At 42.1% G+C, this 27,483-nt stretch overlaps 1 protein-coding gene across 1 annotated transcript in view; it reads left to right on the top strand.

The window, feature by feature from the left end:
- The window catches only part of ALOX5 (arachidonate 5-lipoxygenase), a 35,825-nt gene extending 15,260 nt beyond the window's left edge, over positions 1 to 20,565 (top strand). Inside the window, exons 4-14 of the mRNA XM_035103519.3 lie at positions 1,873 to 1,995; positions 3,522 to 3,628; positions 5,600 to 5,772; positions 6,704 to 6,850; positions 6,929 to 7,132; positions 8,261 to 8,347; positions 11,686 to 11,864; positions 14,266 to 14,387; positions 16,590 to 16,690; positions 19,439 to 19,609; positions 20,237 to 20,565. Of these exons, the coding sequence (XP_034959410.1) occupies positions 1,873 to 1,995; positions 3,522 to 3,628; positions 5,600 to 5,772; positions 6,704 to 6,850; positions 6,929 to 7,132; positions 8,261 to 8,347; positions 11,686 to 11,864; positions 14,266 to 14,387; positions 16,590 to 16,690; positions 19,439 to 19,609; positions 20,237 to 20,416 (1,594 nt within the window). The 3' untranslated portion in view covers positions 20,417 to 20,565. The remainder of the gene's footprint in view (positions 1 to 1,872; positions 1,996 to 3,521; positions 3,629 to 5,599; positions 5,773 to 6,703; positions 6,851 to 6,928; positions 7,133 to 8,260; positions 8,348 to 11,685; positions 11,865 to 14,265; positions 14,388 to 16,589; positions 16,691 to 19,438; positions 19,610 to 20,236) is intronic.
- Positions 20,566 to 27,483: the final 6,918 nt, after the last annotated feature.

The raw sequence follows: 27,483 nt of genomic DNA, 5'->3' as shown, positions 1-27,483 counted from the left end.
ATGGCATCGTTGGTGACTTCTTTCGCTTGCAGGAGGAAGTTGAAACGGGCGGCGTACCCTTCCCAGTCTCCTGATGCTGGTTTGAATGGCGAGAAGCTGCTGTCGGTTGCCATTCTGGGTTCCTTGGGTCCTGGAGCTGAAGCCTGGATGCCGGTGCGATGCAGCGGTGCAGCAGGTGGCGGTGCTGCGGTGCAGTGCGTGGTGGCGGTCAGCTCAGCAGGATCCCACCTTCGTCGCCAGTGAAATATACTCGGAGTCGAGAGTGAATTTCATGCTCTTTATTCAGCTCATAGTCATCAAGGAGGAGAAGAGAAGACGAATGGCTCTTTTCCCAAAACCATCTGCTTATATACATTATTTACACAATGGGCCTTGCGTGATTGGCTACTTCAGGGCTACACCTGTGGGCCAATTATATTGTGGATTGACTTCTGCCTGCAGCCTGATTGGCTGCTCCTACAGGCCAATCAGGTAGCAGATTCACTTCTGCCAGCCGCCTGATTGGCTGCTCCAGCAGGCCAATCAGGTTGCGGATTCACTTCCACCTGGAGTTGGATTGGGTAGCTCCCGCTGATTCTGAATCCTATTGTTCTAGGATTCAGCTCAGTACATAACACCGAGATAGGAGAAAACATGACCTCTCAGTCACTCGCAGAATCCGGGAGTGGACGTTTCCTGTTGCGTGCCCAGCATAAGAGTTTGGGCACCCCGAAATGCCTCCTCCCGACCTGACGTTTGGCGGCGCGCCTTAATTTGGGTGCCGGAAGGGGCTGCCTGTTCCCCTCCACCTGTTGATCAAGGCGTTGCAATGGCTCTCTAGTATAGCCGAGCCCTGACTCCTCCATCCCTCTAACTTCCTCATTCCCCCCACCTGACCCGCTGCTGCTGCTGCTCTCACTGGGCGAAGTTCTGGTCAACAGGAGAGGCGGAGGCTCCCTGTACGGAGGTCCCCTGACAACTAGCTTTAATTTTACTGTATAACAGAAACACCGATGTCTACAGGGCTGTGGCTCTCAAAAATGTCTCTCAGACAATGCTTGGACAATGCTTGTATATTCCATAGAGACTTCGAGCCACACACAGCCATCACTTCTGGCTCCCATTTTAAAACAAATGGAACTGCTACATAAAGTACAAGGGCATTCCGCATGTTGCATATATGGTGAGTTCGTTAGGCAAGTGTTAATTTCTACTAGTCGGCTGTGAAGTCCAGTCCCAGCAATAATACAGCAATTTATCAACACAGAGATTGTTTGGAATTTTACTGAAAACGCTGGGCTCCTGTGGTAAGGGGGGAGAAATTCTCTGATTAAAAATGAATCAAATTCATATGAGTTTCAATTACATCAGTTTTCTGGTCTAGATCAAAGTAAAGCTTAGTCTACTGCATTAGTGAGATAGAGAAAATGTGGTGCACTCATGACCCAAGAAATGTCGATTAGTTGCAAAAACTGAAAGGGGGGCATTCATACATCTTCTTCTCATTTTATCCAGAGAATAGAGTGCAATGAAAAGCCTTTTGCGTATTACATATATGCAGAGACTACAAATTATGGCTGGGCTTGGTAGCAAAAGACACGTCTAGGCATGCTCAGGTACCCAGAGATTCTATTCCACACCCAACGATAGCTTGCCCAGTTCATAACCACCACCACCACCCCAGTTGTTGACTGAGGTATATATGCAGAAAACAACTAAAAGTTGTGTGATCATTTCTGGCTATCTGGTGGGCAGTAGCAGATAGGAGGGGAGTCACCACTGTCCTTGCTGCCAAATGGATTGGACCGAGGAAGCGACCATGGCAAGGCTGTGTTTCCTGTCCTAGCTCAAATGGAGAAGCTGCCTTTTGAGTTATTTTTTATTTTTAATCAGGTGGGCAGAATGGCACCCAGGCTTTCCCCTGAACATAGATGCCAAATCTCACAAGGAATTGCCTCGAAACATCCAGTTTGACAGCGAGAAAGGAGTCGACTTCGTTCTGAATTATACTAAAGCGTGAGTATTATGGTGGCTCTCATTATTTGGTAGCGATATTCTGGATTGGAATGGGGGAAAGAACAAAATTGATTAAAGCACAATTTAAACATGTATTTTAATCACATAACACTTTAAATGATGATGCAAAACAACACATGATTACAATCTGAACGGGAACGTAAAATTTCAGTAATCAAAACAATGGTAACAAACATACAATACTTATGACTATACTTCTTAAATACCGGTATTACCTTTACAGTACAACCCCAATAATTAATAAAATGATACTAACACTAACAACATATTCTGATTTTATCTACCTAGCCTCTGTTTCTCACAATCTAGCTAAATTTGTAAAATTAGTCAGTTCTAATATAGTCTCAGTTGCTTTTTTAAAAATAAAATAAAAATCTTTTGTATGGAGGCTTTGCCTGTCTGCCCAACCACTGTCTCAATTATTGCTGTATTTATTTATTTAAAAGCATTAATAAGCCACATAATTTTTTCAAAGATGTCTTGTTCACTTCTTTATAATGGAAAAATTCCTTCAGTAGCACCTTAAAGACCAACTAAGTTTTTATTTTGGTATGAGCTTTCGTGTGCATGCACACTTCTTCAGATACCTGAAGAAGTGTGCATGCACACGAAAGCTCATACCAAAATAAAAACTTAGTTGGTCTTTAAGGTGCTACTGAAGGAATTTTTTTATTTTACTTCGATCCAGACCAACACGGCTACCTACCTGTAACCATCTTTATAATGGCATTGTTGAGTTTGGATCCCAATCCACAAATCTTTTCACTTAGCAGTAAGTTGCATGCACAGGACTACATTAAAGGGTGAACTGGAAGTAGAGTTGTGTGGAAATGACTCCTTAAAGTTCTCCACTTTGTTAATGGGCAGAGAAATTGGTGGCCGTTTCACCAAATGTCTCCAAGGGGAGGAGTAATTCTCCAACAGTTTCTCAGTGATGGGACTCACAGTTAGCACTGGCAGTGCTATTAATACAGTTTTTCATAAGGTTTATTGCTGCTTCTGCTGCAGTGCCAGCTGTGTTTGCATCCAATCCAATTAGTTTAATACTGTCATAGATGGTATTTGCCTTTTTTATCCTCCACGATGCCTTGGACTTGGTGTTCCAGAGAATCGTGATGGAGAAATAGCAGCTCCCATTAAAAATGGTGGATAATGTTCAGCAAAACTTTTGCAACTCAACCTTGTTTTTCTAGGAGGATTAGAAAAAGAAAAATCTTAGATATATACTCAGTAAAATGTCTCCTGAGAAATGATGGTGCAGTTCTATGGAAGGTAACACAAGATGATTTAGAAGTGGTATCAATGTCCAATATGTTCTAAAACACTGCACCATTTCGCTTGTGAGATTTAGTTTCTAGATTTATTCCCCTTCATTTAAATCTACGTCCTTCATTTCCGAACATTTCATACAGAAGTAAAGACGTGATGGGGAAAGTGTGCAAGGAGAAAAATGAAACAAATAAGATTACAGCCAATGACCTCACAGTATTTTTGGGTTTTTTTAGGATGGAAAATCTCTATGTGAATCGTTTCATGCATATGTTCCAATCTTCCTGGAGTGACTTTGCAGATTTTGAGAAGATCTTTGTCAGAATAAGCAATACAATTTCTGGTAAGATCGATTGCAGTTGTTGACACTAGCATCACAAGATGAATTAATTTTTATGTTGCTGACCAAAATTTTAGTTTGGACGCCATTTAGTCATTTTTCAGCTAAAAACCTTTGGGATATGTGTTAGGCCAATAATTATTAGAATTTATGTACCCAGCGGTTGCACAAGTCGAAGGGCACTCAAGAAACTAAAGGTAAATAATGCAAATTTATTCATTTAATTAGAGCATCAGCTTATACCGTACTGTAATCATGGTGTACACTAAAGGCAATGTGTGTTAGGAGGTAAACCCTGTAAACGTGTATCTCAGGAGCCAAATCATGGAGTGATAAGCCTGTAGAAACAGAGTTTTCATTTCCACCATAGCAGGGAAGCCTTGAGAGGCCACAGTAAACCAATAAACCTTTGGAGATGAGGTATAAAACAGCCCACCCGCCCCTAATAGTTTTGCACAGTAGAGACCTAGCTAGTGGGGAAAGACAAGTTAGAATCAGAAAAGTCCACTAAGCTTTCACCTCAAAGTCAGTGTATATTTTAGTTTTTAGGGGAGGAAAGAGCAGCAAACAAACCGAGCAAAAAAAAAAAAAAAGCAGAAAGCTTCAGTTTTTCGTGCAGTTTTCAAAACTAGAGTGCAGATTTCAGCTTAAAACTGTGGGGTAACTTGCCCTTATCTTGATTTAAGGCCTGACTTAAGGTTGTTAAGAGCACCTTGAAAGTGAGAGGATAGTCCTCCATCCAAGTTTTAGCCAGGGGTGAGCAAATCTGTCAATGTCAGTTTCTCTCACTTTTTCATCTTTGCAACCTTGAACTCGGTTCTGAACACGTCTTCCTCACTTGAATGCACATTCTTGTATGCAATACTTGGTTGGATATCTGGACTGCAATATTCCGAGTCATGTGGATTTTCTGAAGGAAGACATATTGTTTTGCAAAATGCAAATTAGGTAGGGTGAGCTGTCCCTAATCGAATTTCTCCCCCATCCTTACTTTCAGCTCTGCATAAGACCACTGCAGAACTAGTGTCAGTTTCAAAAAGCCTTTAAAGGGAGTCCTAGAGGGCTTCAACTCCCCCACAGCCTCTGCGTCATCCCCACTTAATCACCACACAGTATCCACTCCCTTGACCAGGCATAGGCAAACGCAGCCCTCCAGATGTTTTGGGACTACAATTCCCATCATCCCTGACCACTGGTCCTGTTAGCTAGGGATGATGGGAGTTGTAGTCCCAAAACATCTGGAGGGCTGAGTTTGCCTATGCATGCCCTTGACCGTGGGTAGGCAACCTAAGGCCCGGGGGCTGGATCCAACCCAATCGCCTTCTCAATCTGGCCCACGGACGGTCCGGGAATCAGCGTGTTTTTACATGAGTAGAATGTGTCCTTTTATTTAAAATGCATCTCTGGGTCATTTGTGGGGCATAGGAATTCATTCATTCCCCACCCACACACCCCAAAAAGTCCGCCCCCCCACAAGGTCTGAGGGGCAGTGGACCGGCCCCCTGTTCAAAACGTTTGCTGTCCCTGCCCTTGGCAAGCATCCCCATTCTCACAGCACTAAATGGACCTCAGTCCATCTGCCATTCCTGCTCACTGGAATTTGGCAAGCTCAGTAGTTCGACCTCCTGCTCTACTTGGTTCCATCAGCAACTAGACAGGGCTATATATGTAGAACAATTTAGCAAAGGAGCCCATTATGTGTATGTATGCTTTTTATGTAACAGTATTTTAATATCTAGTAATCTCAGTCTCTCCCAGTGCTTCTAATGAAGACAGCATGTGTGCTGGGCATGTCATGTTGTTAAATAAATTTACCCTGAACCTCATTTTCAGGCTCTGCCTTCCTTTTTTCGGTTTGGTTTTTTATTTTTGTTTTACTTGATATAGTTTAATATAGAATAGTTATTATTTTTTGGAAGGGTTTCTGCTAAAAATAGTCTTTGGGTTTCGTTCTCTTTTTTCTCCTCTTTTTAGAGTATGTGATGCAGCACTGGCAAGAAGATTTTATGTTTGGATACCAGTTCCTGAACGGGTGCAATCCTGTATTGATCCAAAAGTGCACAGAGTTACCAAAGAAATTTCCCGTGACTACAGAAATGGTAGAATGCAGTTTGGAGAGAAATATGACTCTGGAAGAGGAAATAAAGGTATAAATATAGAATGGATTTATTTCAGTCTTATAATAATACCCTAATAATAATAATACTAATCCCCCCCAAAAGGGATGTCCTGTAGGCAGGATCAGTGATGGGAGACTAAGGCTGGATCTCAACCCTGTTCAGCTCAGCCGTATGACCTAACAACCCAGCGTAGAACACTCTTTAAGGCTTGTTTTGCTTCTGCCTTGCTTCGGGAGAACAACAGCAGCTATCCTGCTGCTGAACAGTTTTTCGATCCGGTGCAACTTCACTTTGGCTTAACCTGGTTGCTTTAATCCAGTTTCTTGGGCATAGGATTGCTGCCCTAAGAATTTAGCACATTCTAAGGGATGAAAATCTGATGCTCCTAAAAAGAGGCTTAAAGGACACATGACAACACATTTATGCTATGTAAGTTGCAACATTGTGATGTTTTGTTGGTCACAAATAATGTTGCATGTAAAACATATTTCAGTTAATATCTCACCACATTTTCTTAATGCTGAGAATCTCAAAGACGAGAATGTAGCTAAAACATAGATTTTTATTTTCATTTGTTGTGGGAAGGAGTATGCATTTTTGTAACTAATGTAACACACTCAAGCAGCATATATGTTATGCTGCCTTTAAGCTCGTTTGATTTTCATAAAATTTCTTGCCATTTCACCAAATGAGAAAGTAAAGCTATCAATAACCTATTCTCCTGGGGGGTGGGGAGTAGAGAAATTCTGAGTCGTCTTGTATTGCACACTTCTGGTTGTTTACTCCAATTTCAAAATAATGTTGCCATATGAAGCTCTTGAAAATTCTATTTAGAATGATACAGAACATGTTAACGATGTCCAAAAATGAAAGCTGAGTCTGTAGGTTGGCATTTTCATGGAATAACCCATTAATCAAAGTAAACAGGTGTGCATGTTTTTTTTTAATTTTCCTACAGCAAGGGAATATTTTCATAGTGGATTATGAACTTCTGGATGGTGTTGAAGGCAATAAGACTGACCCCTGCACTGTGCAATATCTGTCTGCTCCAGTCTGCTTATTATATAAGAATTTAGCGAAGAAGATTGTCCCTATTGCAATCCAGGTAATCTATGTTTTACCCACTAAAATAATAATCTTTCATTATTGAAAGAATTTTTAACTATTTTGTTACACTTTCCAGATAAAACAAGCTCCTGAGCCAGGGAATCCTATTTTCCTGCCCTCAGATGCAAAGTATGACTGGTTATTGGCCAAAATTTGGGTACGTTCTTCTGATTTCCACATACATCAGACTGTTACTCATCTCCTTCGGACTCACTTAATTTCTGAAGTGTTTGGAGTGGCCTTGTTCCGGCAACTACCTTCTGTCCATCCTCTCTTTAAGGTGGGTTATTTGGGTGCTAGGAAGATGTGGATATCAGAGGTGATTGTTTTGTTTCTGCAAGACCTGCAATTTTCTGTTAAATGTATTGTTAACAAAGGTAATATTTGGTATTGTACAGACTAGAGAGCCCCTGTATATTTAAGGCAGATGAGGCAAACAGCAGCATTTTATCATTATAAGACTAGAACATGCATGTGTGTGTGTGTGTTTTCTTAGTGGAATATTTTAAAAATGAGCCGTTTTACAATTCAGAAGTGGTAACTTTTTTGCCACATCTCATAGAGCTGGGACAAATGATCATGTGTGTGTGTGTGTGTGTACACATATATGATCATTTGTCCCAACTCTATGAGATGTGGCAAAAAGAAGTTACCACTTCTGAATTGTAAAACGGCTCATTTTTAAAATATTCCACTAAGAAAAGGCTGAGATAACCCAGTTAAACAGTTTTCTTATGTGCAATGCTTTTTAAAAAACAACAACAACTGGCCATTTTAATTGTCTTTGAGCCATTTAATTTGACCAGTATTAGATAGATAGATAGATGATAGATAGATAGATAGATAGATAGATAGATAGATAGATAGATAGATAGATAGATGATAGATAGATAGATGATAGAGTATTCAAGTGGATTTGTTTCTGAAGCTGGAAGTAACGTGTAGGATGAAGATGGATTAATGGTTCATACCTTGTTAAAGAATGCGCCCTGAGGTGCCCTTGGACAAGAACACTATGTATAATTGGTCTGAATTATGTGCACCCGTAATCCTTCTCTTAAATGCCCAAATTGACAAATCAATGTCTTTGTATTATTTTGCTGGAGAACCCTATTTTACCTTCCATTCTGGTGCAGTGCAGTCCAACATGCTTGAATACTACCTACATGTTGAAAGCCTTTTGGCAGTATAAACTGTATGTTTCTCATACTGCAGATCTGATATCTAGCAGCATCTATCAAATTGTAAAGGAATATGCTTTGAAATTGTCTTCAATGTCCATACACATAGTTTATATTAAAGCTGTAGTTCCTTATTTGAAAGCAAATTGTTTTGGGAACCCATAATATTCCATTGTTAGCAATGAAGGAATATTTCATTCTTATCTACTTTCTCTTCTGGTTTACAGCTCTTGGTATCCCATGTGCGGTTTACAATAGCCATCAACACAAAAGCCCGAGAACAGCTTATCTGTGAATATGGCCTTTTTGACAAGGTGAGATTGATTGCATAAGTTTCTACCTCAAGGAAATGCCTTCCACATAGTTCTTTCAATGACTTTTCTCCATAACTTACCCCCAACTCTTTGGGGTTTAAAATTTATTCATTTAAAATAGGTATAAACCATTATGAATCTGTAGCAGTAGTTTAAAAATGTAAAAATAACACAATACAAAATTCAAAAGGCCAACACTGCCAACAAAAGCCAGCAAAAAGCAATAGGGCAACTTAAAACAAATCACAGAGGGCCAAACCAAAAATGAGTTCTATGGCATGAAAAGGTTTTCACTTCTTGATCAGGAGGGAGGGACTTTTCAAGCTTCCTTCAAGGGGAAATTCTGTTAATATAGGGCTGCTAAGAGGCCCTGCTGCTGTTCTAGCCTCTCCATGAGATGGATTTCAGATTCTCATAATAAGTGCGTATATGGAGATGTTTGAAATGAGCCTGGAACCAAAACTATCAGCCAGGACAGATTGCTTCAAAGCAAGTACCGGTATGTACAAGCAACATATTAGGCTACACCTATCAATAAGTCCCAGGGACCCAGGTGGCACTGTGGGTTAAACCACTGAGCCTAGGGCTTGCTGATCAGAAGGTCAGCGGTTCGAATCCCTGTGACAGGGTGAGCTCCCGTTGCTTGGTCCCAGCTCCTGCCAACCTAGCAGTTCGAAAGCACGTCAAAATGCAAGTAGATAAATAGGAACCGCTACAGTGGGAAGGCAAACGGCGCTTCCATGTGCTGCTCTGGTTCGCCAGAAGTGGCTTTGTCATGCTGGCCACATGACCTGGAAGCTATACGCTGGCTCCCTCGGCCAATAATGTGAGATGAGCGCGCAACCCCAGAGTCGGTCACGACTGGACCTAATGGTCAGGGGTCCCTTTACCTTTACCTATCAATAAGTAGTCTGCTACATTCTGCACTAGCTGAAGTTTCCAAACTGTCTTCAAATATAGCCCATGTATAGCACAACACAATAGTCTAACCTTGGAGTTACAGTGTACCAAGATTCCCTCTTCCATCAGCACGTAACTGACATCTCAGCCAAAGCTGCCAGTCCGAGCTACACCTGCCACCTGGGAACTCAAGAGCAAGGCTCAGTCTGTAAATCTGACCCTTACTGTGACTCCAAAGTCAGAGCAGACCCCATCCCAGCTGAGTTCACCACCATCATAAAGTCTGTCTAGTCATGTTTGAGCTTAGTTTATTCAACCCATTGAGTTCTCATTTAGTTCATTGCTGGTTGTAGGCTAGCATGCAAAGATTGTACTGCCTTGTCTAAGTTGGATGAAAAATAGAAGCTGATAACACAGAACTCTTCAAGAGGTGTCATATAGGCGTAATGGCCGTTGATCCTGAAAGACAGCATAGAAAGATGATAATAATAATAATAATAATAATAATAATAATAATAATAATAATAATAATAATAATTTATTATTTATACCCCGCCCATCTGGCTGGGTTTCCCCAGCCACTCTGGGTGGCTTCCAACAGAAAAATAAAACACAGTGATCTATTAAACATTAAAAGCCTCCCTAAACAGGGCTGCCTTCAGATGTCTTCTAAAAGTCTGGTAGTTGTTTTTCTCTTTGACATCTGATGGGAGGGCATTCCACAGGGTGGGTGCCACTACCGAAAAGGCCCTCTGCCTAGTTCCCTGCAACTTGGCTTCTCGCAACGAGGGAACCACCAGAAGGCCCTCGGTGCTGGCCCTCAGTGTCCGGGCAGAATGATGGAGGTGGAGACGCTCCTTCAGGTATACTGGACCGAGGCCATTTAGGGCTTTAAAGGTCAGCACCAACACTTTGAACTGTGCTCGGAAACGTGTCGTGGTCCGAGGTTCAGAAAGCCACCAAGTGCCTCAGCAGGCCCACGTTTTCCCTATCTATCTCCCATAAAAGTTAGTCACCAGGATGACTAAGGCAGGCTCACAGCACAGTATGCATATTTTATGTATTCCGTGGATTTTATTCTGAAATACAAGTTGTAAAGGTGCTGCTGGTAGAGACCTTATCAGCAAAGAGATGCCCAAGTTGAAGCAGATATGAGCAGCCAAAATAGCAAGGCTGAATAGCCAGTCTGGACAACATGCAGCTGACACAATGCTGGCAGAAAAGAAAACAGATATAATGGGCTAATGCTGCCAATTTCTTCAAAAGTCCAATACAAAACAAGCAGCACGCAAGGGCACCAGATTCAATCAAGTTCTCTTATTGTTTTCTCTTTGGATTAATAATACTTGATTGAAACTTGATTGAATCTGGTGCCCTTGCGTGCTGCTTGTTTTGTATTGGACTTTGGCAGAAAAGAAAAGGCAGAACTCAAAATAGGGGCATGGAATTACAAAGCTAGAGTAGACCGTAAAATAATAAAGTAAACCCAAGCTAATGCACCAAAGAGAATAATCCATAGGGTTTGACCTAAAGAAAAACATCCTTCACAAGCCCTCAAACGGCCATGCCTTTTACATGAAGGAAAATCTCTCCGGTAAATCTCCCCAAAGTAATTTTATTTGGACTCCAGTTACCGTAATTGCATACTTTCCAGTCTCCAGTTACTGTAACACTTGGCTTCTTTAAAACAAGCGAACATATACCATTACAAATACTGATTTGCAGTTAAACAGTTAATCTGCAGAGTGAGATTTTATGCTGGCTCTATTTAGGACTAGCATGACTGACTTAGGTTCATTAATTTAAGTGGGTCTACTCTGAGTAGCTCTAGCATTGGATATAACCTATTCCAGTGTCTTTCGTATTACGTTTACTATCCACTTAGCTGCCAGGTTTCTTATTCTGTAAAGGGAACAATAAATACAATTTTCACACAATGACTATGTAAAGGAAAGCGCACGTCCTTATTTCTTGCTCGGCCTGACAAGGTTGCATGCATTCTTTGGAGGACTTGCAAGTGGTGAACGGCCATGCCTTAAGCATGTGTGTCCGTCAAGGAGGTTTACAATGGCACTAATCCCACTCCATGTGGATCCATGTGCCCTATGTCACAGCTGCGTGATGCAGGTATTGAAACTTCACTCCAGTGTGGCCTAGGCCCTCCTCTCCAAATCCCCTTGTGCAGCAAAATCCTCCCCATTGTTAAGAGCACTCATATTTAAGGCTATGGAACACAGGAGCCAACTCTTAGGGGCCCAGGTTCCTTCCCCCCCCAATAAAAGATTTGAGGGGGCTTCCCCCTCCCAAAGTTGATGGGTATTGCCATTCAAATTGTGTGTGCTCAATGACCTGTCCCCACATGTTTTATTCAAGTTGGCACCTCTCCTATGGAGCCTCCATTCCTTAATGCTCTCTGACACTTGTTTTGGGTGCCAAAGGCCAATGCCACTGGAGGAGGAGGGCTTGCGCAGATACTCCAGCGAGCGATGAAGCACCTCACCTACAGTTCCCTGTGCTTCCCCGAAGAAATTAAGGCAAGAGGCATGGAAAGCACGGAGGAAATTCCATACTACTTTTATCGGGATGATGGCATCAAAGTGTGGGAAGCCATACAGAGGTAGGAGATGGTCTGAAATAGATTTTATTTTGTCATACTGAGAACCAGGAAATCGAGAACAGATCTAACCGAGATCTTGGAAGTGTGAATCTAGCGGTACCTATTGCATGTTCCTTTTAACAACGTTCCACGCAAGGTGCTTTTTGAAGGAGCTGAGAATTGTCACGTGGCCACCAGGTCATAGTGAATACATTTTGTTTTGCTCTGTGACACATGACTCAAATTATTGGCGGAGGACCAGTATTGGGGATGGTCCTGATAGGCACCATTTTAGAAGGGTCTAATAGGCATGACTCTGCCACCCATACCTGCCAAGTTCCTCTCTGAAAAATAAGGGACCGGACTGAAATTAGCATACCGGAAGTAGCACGGCGGCCATTTTGGAACTGGGCGGAGCATGCTCAGAAGTGACTTTTGATGCTGCTGTGCCCAGTTCCAAAATGGCTGCCGCACCAGAAGTCACACTGCAGCCATTTTGGAACTGGGCAGAGCAGCATCAAAAGTCGCTTCTGAGCATGCTCCGCCCAGTTCCAAAATGGCCGCCGCACCAGAATAAACCGGGGGAAAACAAAAAAATCTGTTTTTTCGGCTGGGGACAGCTGGAAAAACGGGGGTTTCCCGGAGAAAACGGGAGACTTGGCAGCTATGCTGCCACCTACCTCCACAAAAGGCTTCCTTATAGCCCGAAATTCGCAACATTGCTTTGCTCATATTGTTTATCCAGATCCACTCATACTATATTTCTAGGAGTATCTCTCTGGACCTAGCTGCCTGCCTAATACAGATAACCAGTTTACCATGAGATAAAGATTTGTACCATGGCTTTGCTGGGTTGCCTGCAGGGCCAGAAGTAGAAATCTTGGCACCTGAGATTTGGCAACATGAAACACGTCCTTTATGACATAAATGATCCCCAGATGAAGAGTGGTATAAAATCAGAGAATCTTAGAATTGTAGAGTTGGGACTCCAAGGGTCATCTAGTCCAACCCCCTGCAATGCAGGAATCTCAACTGAAGCATCCATGGCAGATGGCCATCCAATCTCTGCTTAAAAACCTCAAATGAAGGCGAGTCCACCACCTCCCAAGGGAGACCATTCTACTGTTGGACAGCTCTTACCTTCAAAAATTTAAACCACAACAACAACAACACACAAACTGCATGAGAATGTTGGTTCTCCTAAGATAATTCAGTCAAGCAGGAGTGGGAGAACACGTTTATGGCAACCTGAATTTGAGCATGAAAAGAAGAGGTGTACTTTATCCTGTACACACTATCAGAGCTCTCATTCTCTAAAACCTTGGTTACCTGAACCCAAATAATTATACCCAAACCTTGCTACACAAGTGGCTGATTCAGATAGCCAAACAACTGGAGTTTGCCCACTTCCTTACTTGTTTGTGTTATGCTGGTTGGCACTGACCATTTCTGACAGAAACCAGGGGTAGAAGGAGAACGGACAAATCACGGATCAGAAATGGACATTGCCAGCTCTTTATTCTTATTGGGCTCCATGCTGCCCCATATAATGGACTTTTTGCCATATTGGGAGCGAGGTTTGGCACGGGCGGCTCTCATTTCCATGTTCCTGTAGCCCAAGGTCTGCTACTGTTAGCCAGATCAGGATGCCACCTTGGTACAGACTGCTGCTCCCTGTTGTAACAAATCACATTGTAATGCCTTGCGGAAGACACAGAGTTTATCCATGACAGAAATTATCTTTCTGCCTCATTCAGGGTTGACATTAGCCCTAGACTTCTCACGCGTAAGGAAACACACAAGAGAAGCAGGGGTATGCTGCCATCGGCACGTAATTTAGTGACCTCTATGCGTTCGAGGGTAAAGATCAGAAACAGGGAGCCTTCTCTACTCATGAAGCTTCCCCACACAATTATAAACCTGCTTCTGAAAAATATATTGGCTCCACCCACAGAAATGTGTGGAAGCAAGATGGGAAGGGTGGGTGGGGAACCATTGGACACCATTAAGGAAAATTTCAAAATATCATTCATCCAGACTTTTTAATTCTTTCTCTAACCCAGTGTTTCCCAACCTTGTGCCTCCAGATGTTTTGGGACTACAACTCCCATCATCCCTAGCTAGCAAGACCAGTGGTCAGGAATGATGGGAATTGTAGTCCGAAAACAGCTGGAGGCACAAGGTTGGGAAACACTGCTCTAACCTAACGGGGTGGTGAATATTGACATACAAATCATCCTGCTGTTGTTTTTCTACAGAGAAATACAGATTTTTCCAGATATTGTGAAAGCTTGCGACCTGCCCCCCCCCCCGCACTTCCCAGTTGTATTTTTGACAAAAGTCATATGTGTCTGTGTGATGGGGCAGTTCAAGAGAATGTAAAAGCTTTTTAGTCACTTTCCTTGCTGTTTTCATTCTGCAGCTTTGTGACAGATGTTGTTGACATCTATTATGATAGCGAAGAGATGGTTTGTGAAGACGTAGAACTCCAGGCCTTTGTGAAAGACGTCTATGTTTATGGGTTGAGAGGAACCAAGGCTTCAGGTGAGACCTGCTAGCCGGATTCTCTGTCCTGTGGCATTGCTGGCTAATGAACAGAAATTCATTCCTCCTTTGATCTGAAACTGAGGTAGAGATGTAAAATTTCCAGCAAATGAATCCATTCTTCTCCTGGAATACAGTAAATGGAAATTTGGAAGAAAACCTGAAATGTATGCAATGCTTTCTTATCAACCTGTTCAAAAGTTATGGAAAATAAGATATTAATAACAAAAGAAGTAGCAGGACATGCATCAAAATTACTGTTAGCACAAGTGTTTCTCAATATATCATATATGTGCTCTGAACCTCAGCTGTAAAAGAAACAAGAGCATTGCCATAATTGATAAAGTATCTGCTAATCTCTTGAAAAATATATCAAAAATATCAAGAAATCATTAATTGTGTTCTACCATTTACTTGCATTAGGGACATTTTTATTCATCCCTATTCTACCCACTATAATAATGTATGATAAAAGTTAAATAATTTGGGCTTTTTTAAAAAAAGTGAATAAAAACATTTTAAGATCCAAGTCAAATCGATATATTGTTGATATCAATCCAGATCTTTCTTTCTTTCTGCATTCAAATTTTATTTACTAATCAGGTTGAAAGCAGCATAGGGTTGGGCACTATCATTGAATTTAGTGCAAAACATTTAAAAAATACAAAAATGTCCATAATCTGGTAGGCTGGTTTATATGTATTATTTTGTATTAAATTAGCTTAATCATAGTTGATCTCGGGTTCCGGGTCGGTTAATATGGAGAAAGGCATTGCAGTCCTGAGCCGTTTAAGGCTTATACAGGTGAAACTCGTAAAATTAGAATACTGTCGAAAAGTGCATTTATTTCAGTAATGCAACTTCTTCTTTTCATTTTTATTTTAATTTTTACAAATGCTTTCATTTGGAAATTCCACATAAACAAAAATAAACATCGCTATTACATTTCATTAATTCCATTCCATTTATAATTGACCCGCCTAATGACAAATAATTACAATTACAACAAATCAAGGCTTGACATATCTTGCTTTGCATGCCATGCATCTTATCTCATATATTGGTTTCACCTTTTAACTTGTGTTACTGAAATGAATGCACTTTTCGACGATATTCTAATTTTCCAAGTTTCACCTGTAGGTCAAAAGCAGCATTTGAATTGGGCCTTGAAGCTAATTGGCAGCCAGTGCAGCCGGACCAGGATTTGCTCAAACCATCTTGCCCCGATGAGCAACCTGACCACTGAGTTCTGCACCATCTGAAGCTTCCAAACTGTGTTCAGAGGCAGCCCTATGTATACCGCATTTCAGTAATCCAGCCTAGAGGTTACCAGAGCATAGACAACAGATGTTAGGCTGTCCCTGCCTAGACAGAGCTGGACCTGGACTACCAGTCAAGGCAATCCGCACCACTGAGGCCACCTGAGGCTCAAGCAACAGAAAAGGATCCATAAGTAGCCCCAACCTTTGTAGCTGCTCCTTCAGAGGCAGTCTAACCCCATCAAGAGCAGGCAAGCTCCCCTTCCATCCAGTCTCAACCACACACAAAATGTAGCCTTATCAGCTACTAAGGGTCCCTAAGTTGCGCCCAGGCAGGACAGAGATAGCCAATAATGACACCGGGGTTGAATCCAGAGAAGGAATTTAATTCTTAAATTTAAGAGACTCCTGGTGGTCAAGCTCACGACAGGAGTAGAGAAACACAAATTGCAAAGCTTCTTATACACTTCTTTGGGCTCCTTTCCCCCTCCCTGTAAATGTGTGCACGCAAGGGGGTCACGCACGCAAGCCTTGACTATCTTGCTGCTCTTTGCGTCAGACTGCTAGCATCAGACAAGACAGTCATCTGGCCTTGATAGCTTAGCTGGGCATCCTGTTTTGTTTACATTACCCTTTGGCACACAGAGAGAGGCAAAGAAAAAAAAGCATTTTAAGCAAGTCATCCCAGGGATATGGGGGGGCTAAGCCATACACTCACAATTATACAATGCAGGCAATGCAAACTATAGGATCAGATCTAGCTCAATAACACAATTGGCAAATCTCTCTCCACATTGGGACAGTGAAAAATAAATGATGGTGTGTTTCCAGGTGGGTGAGAATTCAGAAAAGTTCCACAGCCTTCCTTTAGTTAGTTAGTTAGTTAGTTTATTTCTACTACTACTACTACTCTTATTAATTTAACTCTTTCTTCTTCTTTCAGGATTTCCTAAGACAATAAAGACACGCCAGAAGCTGTCAGAATATCTCACCGTCGTGATCTTTACAGCATCTGCACAACACGCAGCAGTAAATTTTGGTCAGGTACAGTTTGTCTGGAAGCAATTCTGTCCTTGAACTTGGGCAGTGGGTTTACACACCAGTCCAGATAGTCTACAGTTTGATAAAGAAATATCAACGATGGGAATGGTAGGGTCACCTGAGTACCTGTTAAAAGGCATAGAGCAGCCTAACCCAAATTTAGTCTTCCAGGTGATTTGGGCTGGGCTGATACGTAGCAGTTCTGTCCCCAAACATCTGGCGGGCACCAGTCTCGAGAAAGCTAGGAATGGGATAAAGGAAACCCAACAGCACCTGTGTGACGATCCTATCCTAAAAACACATTAATAAGGTCTCTTTTTTAAAAGAAGTCTTTTCATAATGCATAAAACAGGCATCCCCAACCTGCGGCCCTCCAGATGTTTTGGCCTACAACTCCCATGATCCCTAGCTAACAGGACCAGTGGTTGAGGAAGATGGGAATTGTAGTCCAAAACATCTGGAGGGCCGAAGTTTGGGGATGCCTGGCATAAAACCTATTCACCAGCACCACCAATCAAGTATCTACCAGTGAAAATGTCTGTGAGGTTGAAAGAAATTCCCTTTTCAAGCCCAGCCCGAGCTTCAGCTTGAATTGAAGGAGGCTGGGCGGGGAGGGATCCTGCTGGCAGAGTTAGCCCTGGTGTCAGCTTCAAGAAAAGCATCAGCAAGGGCAGCTGAGTGATGAAAGCCAACTTTACTTCCCAGCCTAGCAACTTTGCTGCTTGGTGGGCAATTTGGCTTGGCATGGACTTGGCCAATGAAACACTTAAATCATAGCTTGCACCGGCCCAGGCGAGGTAAACCTTGCTGACTGCTGCTGAAGAGGTTCACACTGAACGTTAAGATCAGTACACCATAGTTAAAGCATTGTGCTGTGTTCAAATGGAACAATAAGGCACAGGCTGTTAATTCACTTTTATTTAAACCACAGATTAACATGATATGTGAACCAGAGGCATACCAGACAGAGGAAGAGAGAGAAAATGACAAAAGGGAGGAAGGAGGGGTTGCAGTAGATTAGAGATAATCCGACTGCAGTTTCACCAGAAAATAAAGGGAAGGCTTTGGAAATGCTCAGAATTGAGATGTGGTGAGGGCAGAGGAGGGCACATCTGTGAAGTACAGGAAACCACGCTATTTGCAACAGTTAACATAACAGTTTTGAGAAGATGAGAAAGGAGGATGGTTGCCACGATCAACATGCATGGTTTCTGCACCTATCACGTCTTTACATGTTGGGAAATACCTCATGTATTGGTACATCATGATATATAGTGCAGTTCATGTAGAGTTCTGTTTTAGGGATCTGCATTTTATGAGTTTCTTTTGATACATAAAATCAGTGCACCATGTGAACTGAAACTGCTGTGAAAGGGCAGGTTGTTGTTGTTGTTGTTGTTGTTGTTGTTGAGTCGTTTAGTCATGTCCGACTCTTCGTGACTCCATGGATCAGAGCACGCCAGGCACTCCTGTCTTGCACTGCCTCCCGCAGTTTGGTCAAACTCATGTTCGTAGCTTCGAGAACACTGTCCAACCATCTCGTCCTCTGTCGTCCCCTTCTCCTTGTGCCCTCAATCTTTCCCAACATCAGGGTCTTTTCCAGGGAGTCTTCTCTTCTCATGAGGTGGCCAAAGTATTGGAGCCTCAGCTTCAGGATCTGTCCTTCCAGTGAGCACTCAGGGCTGATTTCCTTCAGAATGGATAGGTTTGATCTTCTTGCAGTCCATGGGACTCTCAAGAGTCTCCTCCAGCACCATAATTCAAAAGCATCAATTCTTAAGCGATCAGCCTTCTTTATGGTCCAGCTCTCACTTCCATACATCACTACTGGGAAAACCATAGCTTTAACTATACGGACCTTTGTCGGCAAGGTGATGTCTCTGCTTTTTAAGATGCTGTCTAGGTTTGTCATTGCTTGAATGGGCAGGTTGCCGAATCACAATTCTCACTTGATGCTAAACTTGTTGTTCTCTTGGAGGCTGCCCATTTTCTCTTTAGGCATTATTTTTCCTAAAGATAATCTGCTAATCTGGGGCATTATTTTGAACTATTCAGGCTAGTGGCAGCTGCTGGCTCTTTACATTGGTGGGACACAGGATAGCTAATGATAGGTAGTTGGCTGCAGTACTGAGCATGCTCAAAAGAAAGTTCCACTGGATGCAGTGGGAGTTACTTCTGAGTAAATGCATAGGGTTGTGTTGGTGTCACAGCTAAGTCACATTTCAGCAGTATGCCTGCTCCTTACAGTACATCCTTCCAATAGAGAAACCATCATAAAGTTATTTTACCCCACAAATTCCAATCCAAGGCAGGTTTAGTCAGCCCTACTGAATACATAGGACTTGCTGCAAAGAAAATGTATTAGACATTAGGGTTTTCTACTCCCCACTCCCTCCACTGCCTTTAACACCAGCCTGACATTAAAGAGTAAGTCACGGGGGTGGGGGTGGGGGGCAGAAATGGGGAAGAAGAAAAAAACAGTGCCCCCATTCCAGACTAAATTTCATGACTTTTCAGTTATGACTTCTTATATTAGCTCATCCTGCATTCACAAAGAGGAAGTGGAAATGTCTCCTCCTTCTAGTTGCAGCCCTCAAAAACATGTTCCAATGTGGGATTGTGCTGCATGGGACTGAAGCTACAATGGAAAACCCTTTTTGTATAAATAGGAGTGTCTTCCAGCCACACAAGCACCCCTTATGATTCCTAGAGATTCCTATATCTTACTGGCTCTGTCCTGTTATCTCCCAGTACGACTGGTGTTCCTGGATTCCTAACGCCCCTCCAACGATGCGTCGCCCACCACCTACAGAAAAGGGGAGTGTCACCATTGAGTATATTGTTGAGAGTTTACCGGACAGAGGGCGCTCCTGTTGGCATCTTGGTGCTGTTTGGGCCTTGAGTCAGTTTCAAGAGAACGAAGTAAGTGAAGAGAAGGTTAAGGGGTGATATGATAGCCATGTTCAAATATATAAAAGGATGTCATACAGAGGAGGGAGAAAGGTTGTTTTCTGCTGCTCCAGAGAAGCGGACACGGAGCAATGGATTCAAACTACAAGAAAGAAGACTCCACCTAAACATTAGGAAGAACTTCCCGACAGTAAGAGCTGTTCAGCAGTGGAATTTGCTGCCAATGAGTGTGGTGGAGTCTCCTTCTTTGGAGGTCTTTAAGCAGAGGCTTGACAGGCATATGTCAAGAATGCTTTGATGGTGTTTCCTGCTCGGCAGGGGGTTGGACTGGATGGCCCTTGTGGTCTCTTCCAACTCTATGATTCTATGAAACTTCTAAGATATTCCCCTCATATATCTCAGTCATAATGCATGAGGCCAAAACTGAGGGTCAATGCTTAGCTTGGAAATCCATGTTTTTCCATAGTGCTTTTAGAACATTTTTGATGAGTTGTCCAAAATTTGGGGCCTGTTAACATTCCCCATAAACACACCTCCAGAACGAGGAAGGAACTATTTTTGCAGTGTGTCAAAATTAGCTGCATTATTTCTTTTAGACATTTCCCAACAGATACGTTTTGTGATTTCTTCTCCAACTAGGTGTTTCTGGGGATGTATCCAGATGAACACTTCATAGAGAAGCCAGTGAAAGAGGCCATGAGGAAATTCCGCAAGAATCTTGATGAAATTACCAGCTGCATTGCTGAGCGCAACAGGAACAAAAAACTCCCCTACTATTATCTTTCCCCAGATCAAATACCTAACAGTGTGGCTGTTTGAATTAGCCTTTTCGAAGACATGGAAAGGCAGTGAGCTGGAGTGACAATCATGGCAAATTATCTACAAGCAAATCAGCTGCCTTCAAACCAAATTGGGTCTTAATTTGTCGTAGATACTATTGTAGTTTAAGTTTTCTTTGAATATCTATCCCTCATATATAATTAGCTGATACCGTGTTACTGTTCGATAATAATTTTTATAATTATCAGGAAATACAAAACCGTAAGGAACATTTTTTACCTTAAAACAGAACCTTTACCAATGGAGAAACTCTATTCCACATACAGTGGTACCTCGCAAGATGAATGCCTCGCGCAACGAAAAACTCGCAAGACGAAAGCGTTTTGCGATCTTTTTGTTGACTCGCAAGATGAATGTTTCTATGGCTGTGCTTCGCAAGACGATTTTCTTTTGCCTTTTTTTTGCTGGGTGACCTTGGGCTAGTCACACTTCTCAGAAGTCTCTCAGCCCCACTCACCTCACAGAGTGTTTGTTGTGGGGGAGGAAGGGAAAGGAGATTGTTAGCCGCTTTGGGACTTCTTAGGGTAGTGATAAAGCGGGATATCAAATCCAAACTCCTCCTCTTCTTCTTCTGGCCCAATGAGTACTGCACCCACAGGCCCTGCCACTCATGCCAGCTGGGGCAGAAGGGCCAGGCAAAAGCCTGGAGCTGGCCTAGCAATGGGATCCAATGCTATCCAGGGGTGGGTCCTGAACTGGATCAGCACCCCCCATGCCCTATTTTTGGGCTGCCTGTGTGCTGCTGTCACTGGCAGAAAGCCTACTACTGGTGGTTACTGCCTCCTGCCCACACTTTTGAGCTGGTGGAACAGAGCTTTATGTCAGTGGCGTAATGCGAATGTCTATCTGCGGGCAGAGGCTGGTGGAGGGAGACATGGCGGATTAGGAGCTTGAATCTGAATTTATCTGCGGGCAGAGGCTGGTGGAGGGAGACATGGCGGATTAGGAGCTTGAATCTGAATTTAATTATTCTGCTGGAAACCCACTAATTTTAGTTGACATACTGTTGTATAATGCAACAGTGATACGAAGTTTGGATCTTTACGAAGTGCATAGATTTAGTTAGTGCATTGCACTTTGCCTGCATGTCTTCTCGGAAGTAGAATCCATCAAGCTCAATTGATTTTATTCCAAAGTAAATTTACATAGGATTGCAGTCTAAATTGTTTTACATGAAAATTATGCAGGGTTTTGATAAGAGTGCAAGATGAGCACCACTTCCTATTATTCAGATAAATAACTAAAAGCTCATCAGTTTTCTGTTCACCACAGTGACTACATAGTACTGACTGCAAGAATCAAAAGAACTTTAGCTTGTTCAACGACTTCCTCTTCCAAGACATCATAGTTTCAGTTCCACAATTGTTAATAAGATCACTAATCTATTTCAAGCGTTCTTTAGCAGGTCTCAATTCCATTGCAATCTTGTTCAGATTCATTTTCATCACAATTAAATTATCCTCTTTTTCAAAATTTGAGTAATTCCCCCCCAACCCAGTTGTTCAATAATAATAATAATAATAATAATAATAATAATAATAATAATTAATTGTACACCGCCCATCTGGCTGGGTCTCCCCAGCCACTCTGGGCAGCTTTCCAACAAAGATTAAAAATATAGTATACTAGCTGGCCCGGCCACGTTTTGCTGTGGCTCATCCCTGTGATTCCCCCTAACCCTGTCCCGATCCATGACGTATCCCACCCCCTCCACCCCAACCCCCACCCAGGCGAGTCCCCACTTCCATTCGGCCTAGTCTGTAAAGGTGAGCCAAGGTTTTCTAGCTGCAGTACCAGTGTAGCCGCCGCTAGAGGGCGAAGGTTTTCTAGCTGCAGTACCAGTGTAGCCACCACTAGAGGGCGATGTTTTGTAACCTGGTTCTTTTCCCAGCAGGCTCAACAGGGTCTCCTGGCTTACTTTTTAGGTCCTAAAAACAGGGTTTTAGCTTGCACAGGTGTGCCACTTGTATACCCCATATAGCTAGGAACACTCGCATAGTGGCATGTGACGTTGTGTCCAAATTTCATCGCTATCGCTCAAGCGATTTTGGTGAAAAGTGGAAACCAACAGACGTGCCCAGTTTACATATATATATATATATAATAACACTGAGATTTCAATATTTCACCAGGTGCTTCATGCTTCCTTTGCTATCAGTAGAACACAGTCCTTCACAGACAGACCATGGTAAGGAAGGCATTAGTATTTTCTTTGACCAGCACTGGATCTCCTATTTTGGTATGGGAACGCAGGCAAACAGGCAAAATGTAATGTAGTAAACCAACATTTATGCACTTTCGGCCTAAAACCACATCCCTTCAAGTGCAGCAAAGGAAGGCAAACCCAGCCCTCATGTTCCCCAGAAGCTGTGCAGCCGAGAAGAGCTCTAAGCAGCTCTTCAACAGAACAAGGGCAATTGTGGTGGGAGCTGGTTGGTTAAAGTCCTTGAAGAGAAAGATTCTTCCTCTATTTTGAATTTCAACAGAATAGTTGTCTGAAAATAGTGATGAGCTCAGCATGTTTCCAAGGCCACATTTCAATCCTTATTCACCCCCCCCCCCGATATTTTATGCTTGATATTGTTACGGCTTAAGGTGTTTTTAAAAACAGTAAAGTGGTTTCTAAATGATATTAAATAAACAGCATTTTATTCCTGCGCCAGTGTGACTTTTCACTCGCTCTTTTTGTAGCTTGTATAAAACTATTGGGGACTGCCTCATACCAGTTTGCAGTTTGCTCCCTATCCATTCCAACTGAAATGGATTTTTAAAAGGCTTAAAGCAATAATCACAGGGTATCAAAACTCCCTTCCTTCACCCTGATCACATGTGCAGCAGACCGGAAGAACCTGAGAGGCTTCCCCACCCACCCTTTCCCCGTTCAGAAGCCAAAGCATTCGGCAACCAAGCCATTCGAATTCCAAGGTATGACTGTGTATCCAATTTACCCAGAGCTACTCCAGTTGCTGCACCATATAAAAAGCAAGAGACAATTTTAGCAACAAAATTTTTTATTGTCATATCTAACAAATGATGACCGAAGGGTCACAATAAAGTGTCTTTATAGCATCCAATGAATGGGCAGGTGACATTTTAAATGCTTTCAAATGGGTGTGTGCCACAGGGTGTTTTCACAAAAATGAAGCAACACCGTTTGACCGTTCGGGACCCACTGATGCCTTTTAAGAAACACCACCACTTTGCTCTTATTATAAATCTTCCCGCTTACAATAAATTTCATATTGGAGAAGCAATCTTCTCCATTTGAATGTTTCGATTATCAATTGAGGGGAGTCAGGGAGAGAAAAGAGTTCTTGTATGAGGGTTATTACGTAAAAAACAGTAGCGGGGACAAAATACAAGACTGTTGTACTCCCTTTATGTAAATATTGAATATAAAAGACAGCCTGCAAGTGCAGTTCCAATTTTTGCATCATTATAAAGAACAGCAGCCATTTGTCATTTATCCAGTGAATTGGCTGAAATGTTTCCCCCCAAAGTCAGATGAGAGTTCAACAAATGCAACACACGACGTTTTTGGATGGACTGCTAATGTACTTTTGTAAAATGTCGTCGTCGTCATTGATCAGTTGTACTATTGAGAAAGCCAGCCTACATTGACTACAGGACCGACCTGCTTCTCTTCAATCTATTGTTCTAACTTACCTAAAAGATGTCATGCATGCATATATATTTTTTTGTGGGAACAAGACAAATTACTGGGTGAGTTTGGTGAGTCTCCCCGCCTGCCTTTCTTAAAAGACTTGAACTAAAATACTTGATGTTGAGAAAACTAGCAGCACGTCCTTCGTATTCAAGGAACGGTCAGTACCACCAGTCCTATCAGTTTGCAACAGGTCTCAGAGCAGGGGTGCGAACTTCTGCCCCACGGCCTAACCAAACTTGCCAGGCCCCAGTGCTGCCCCAGGTCCAGCCACCAGCTGGCTGTGAGGCCCTGGGGAGCTTCTGCACCAAGCCCCTTGCCAGCCCTGTGCTTGGCACTTGGGCAGAGCAAATGACTCTCCTATGCGGAAAGAATTACTCATTCCATTCTGCATCTTTTGAACATCCCCTCTGTATTCTGGAAAAAAATTAAAACGACTTGTAAAGCAATCCATTAGTAGTTAATTCAATTTTTTAAATGATAGAAAACTGTAAAATTGCATATTTAAAGCCTTTTCATGCTTTATAATTCACATTGTGACATCTTTTGTATTCCCAAACTCTTGCTGTGTAATAAGCTAGTTTGATAATCTAAATCATTATTGCTCGCCTGCCTCTCACAATATGTTAAAAGTATGAAAAGATGCAATAGAATTTATTCAGGCTCATGATTTTTCTTTAAAATTCTTCCACTTTCCACTTTGTTTTTAGCTAGGCAATATTTGTCAGTGCCAAAACATTTTGTCCAAATGCACTTAACAGTACATTCTTCAATACAGGAAAATATAACATACAGTGCAGATAGGGAATTCGAAAGAAACCCAGTGGATTAAATAACAAAGGGAGTGATGCTAATATATTAAACTAATGACATAAATGAGTATGAGATTGAATATTTTGGAGGCTTACTAACATTTCAAGAAGTTCGTGATTTAGCTAGGCCAAATACTTGGGTGGGGGGTGCGCGTTGTCAAAGGAAGGAACATAAAACTGCAATCTTAAAGTATTATGTTTAGAGAAATCTGTATAGTAAATTACCGGTAGGTTCTTTCCACCAGAACTCACTGGCCAAAGCGTCTTACTGTTATAGCACAGCTTCTTCTCCACTGCGACAGCTCAGAAATGTCACTTTGGGTAAGGCTCTTTATAGAAAGGGCTCTTTAATAATCTTTGAAAATAATGTTTGCTATTTTAAAGTGCACTGCTTTTCATGAACACAGTCTCTCAAGTCTTTTTTTCTTTAAACACATTTTGTCAGAACTCACACTGAAATTCAGGCAGGTACGCTTCCTTCACGGGAGAAGATCTTACAGCAGAAACATGATGGGCACTGCAAAGATTATTGAAGCAGTGGTGCTAGGAAAGAAAAGGCCTTTTAGCTGTTGGCAGTCAGACAACCTGCTTTTCTGCCCCACAGAAGCCCCCCCCCAAATTAAACCATTGTCCTGTTTTTAAGAGCAGGTAAAATTTGTTCGCTACAATGTTCTTCTCCTATTTTCCCAACTAGAAAAAAGATATACCTTAAAATCCAGTAGGCTGAAACTCTTAGCACGTGACATGTTTAGAATTATTGTTTGAGTAAAAATTAAGGCACTTAGAATGCAATCCTAAGGGCCCCTAGGACAAATCAGATCAACTACCTCCTATGCTGGAGACAGAGATCTAATGTCAGAAGCAACCTCCCAACTTCTGGCTCCCCCAATGCCCTGGCCAAGCCATTGTTACCAAAATGGAGAGCATTTGAAGGTCCACCTCCCCCCTGACACACACCCAAACTGGAGGTATCCAGCCACGCTCTTGAATAATATAACCACTCTCATATTCCCCTCCCCCCCCATCTTTGGACTGCACTATAATTAATATTTCATAAATTTACAAAGCAATACGATGTTAAATTACTAAATCATACACGTCATGGTCTTCATAGTAAACAGTAAAGTACATTTAAGTTTGATACAAATAAGTTCACAGTCACTGGTTTTGTTTGTTACATTAACTAACGATGTTGGTCTAAACACCTTTGTTAGAGAACTTTGATTTGCAAAAGTTCTTTGGAAATAAATCAGAAATTTATAGAAAATATTGAAACAGTCAAAATGAAAAACAGAGTTGTATGTGGCCACATGGACCAATGTGTTTTTCAAGTTATTTTAAAGGATCCCCTTTAGCAAGTGTGATCAGCTGATCAAAACAACCAACATCACACAGTTCACTTTATGAATTCTTGTTAAATGTTCTACTTGAAATTCCCAGGTGGAAATAGCAGAAAACATACATACAAGCAGCGTCCCAAGGCCTTCAAAATGCAGCATCAAAATTCCCTTTGCAATTCTCTGTATAAGAAATTAGCCTATCGACTGAGTCTTCACTCTTCAGACAAGCAATTCAAAACACTGAAATGATTCTACATTTAATCTATGGTTATAGCAATTTTTCCTTGTTACAAAACTCAAATGTGTAATATTCCCAGAAAAAAATATATACTCCTGGAAAAATGCCCAGAGAACTTTTAGTGTTAGGCTTAAGAATGTTTGTAGATTCTTAATATATAAACCATGTCTCCTTTTTGTTGTTTTAAGGCAAGTGGTTAGCTCTATGTTGCAACTGAGTCTTGATTAAGTCAAAGGAACAAACCGAAAAGAAATTATTTAATTTTTCAAAAATAAAATAAAAACCATTAAGGGAGCAATCCTATGCTCCCTGAAATGGTGGTAAGTTGCTGTGGACCTCTGCTACCAGAGAGGGGGGACAGTCTGCTGTAAGCTTTGCAAGTGTGGTGGTGAAAATCTACGTTGTTGTCACTGTTGTGATTATGACTGAGCAAGGAACAGCAGTTGCGGGATGTGTGACCAGGGAGTTTGTGGATCTGCAGGATAATATGGCTACTTGTTCCCCTGGCACTTCTCCAAAAAAGTCCTTAAGTGCTGGTGCAGTTAATTCTGTCCCACTGGCTGCAACGGGAGGGAACAAAATGAAAAACAAGCGGAGGGGTGAAATCACACCACTTCCTGCTCTGGTTGCCACAGATCTCTCTCCCTCGATAGGTAGGATTGCTCCCTTAAAGTGCTCTATGCTTGGCAACCTCCTTTTCCCTGTTACAATATTCAGCAACATCTCACAGCTGGAACTTAAAGCAGATTGCTTGAGGTAATATAAGAACTACATTAGGACTTGCAGGCTTACAAGTCGTGGTGGTGAAACGCCTTCCTGATATGCTTGTTTTGTGTTTGCAGGAAGTAGGGATGGAGGAGAAATCTGTAGAACTGGTGCCTAAGTGGACCAGAACTGGTTCCTAAGTGGATTCGATCAGGGAGGCTCACGACCCAGATTTTTTCTTCCATTTTGGAATGTGCAGCCCTGCAGGTCTCGTAATAATAGGGTGT

The sequence above is a fragment of the Zootoca vivipara genome, chromosome 8 (assembly GCF_965207765.1).
Source record: "Zootoca vivipara chromosome 8, rZooViv2.hap1.1, whole genome shotgun sequence".
Taxonomy (NCBI): Eukaryota; Metazoa; Chordata; class Lepidosauria; order Squamata; family Lacertidae; genus Zootoca; species Zootoca vivipara.
The sequence above is the reverse complement of the archived record's forward strand: the minus strand, read 5'-3'. Positions and strand labels throughout refer to the sequence as shown.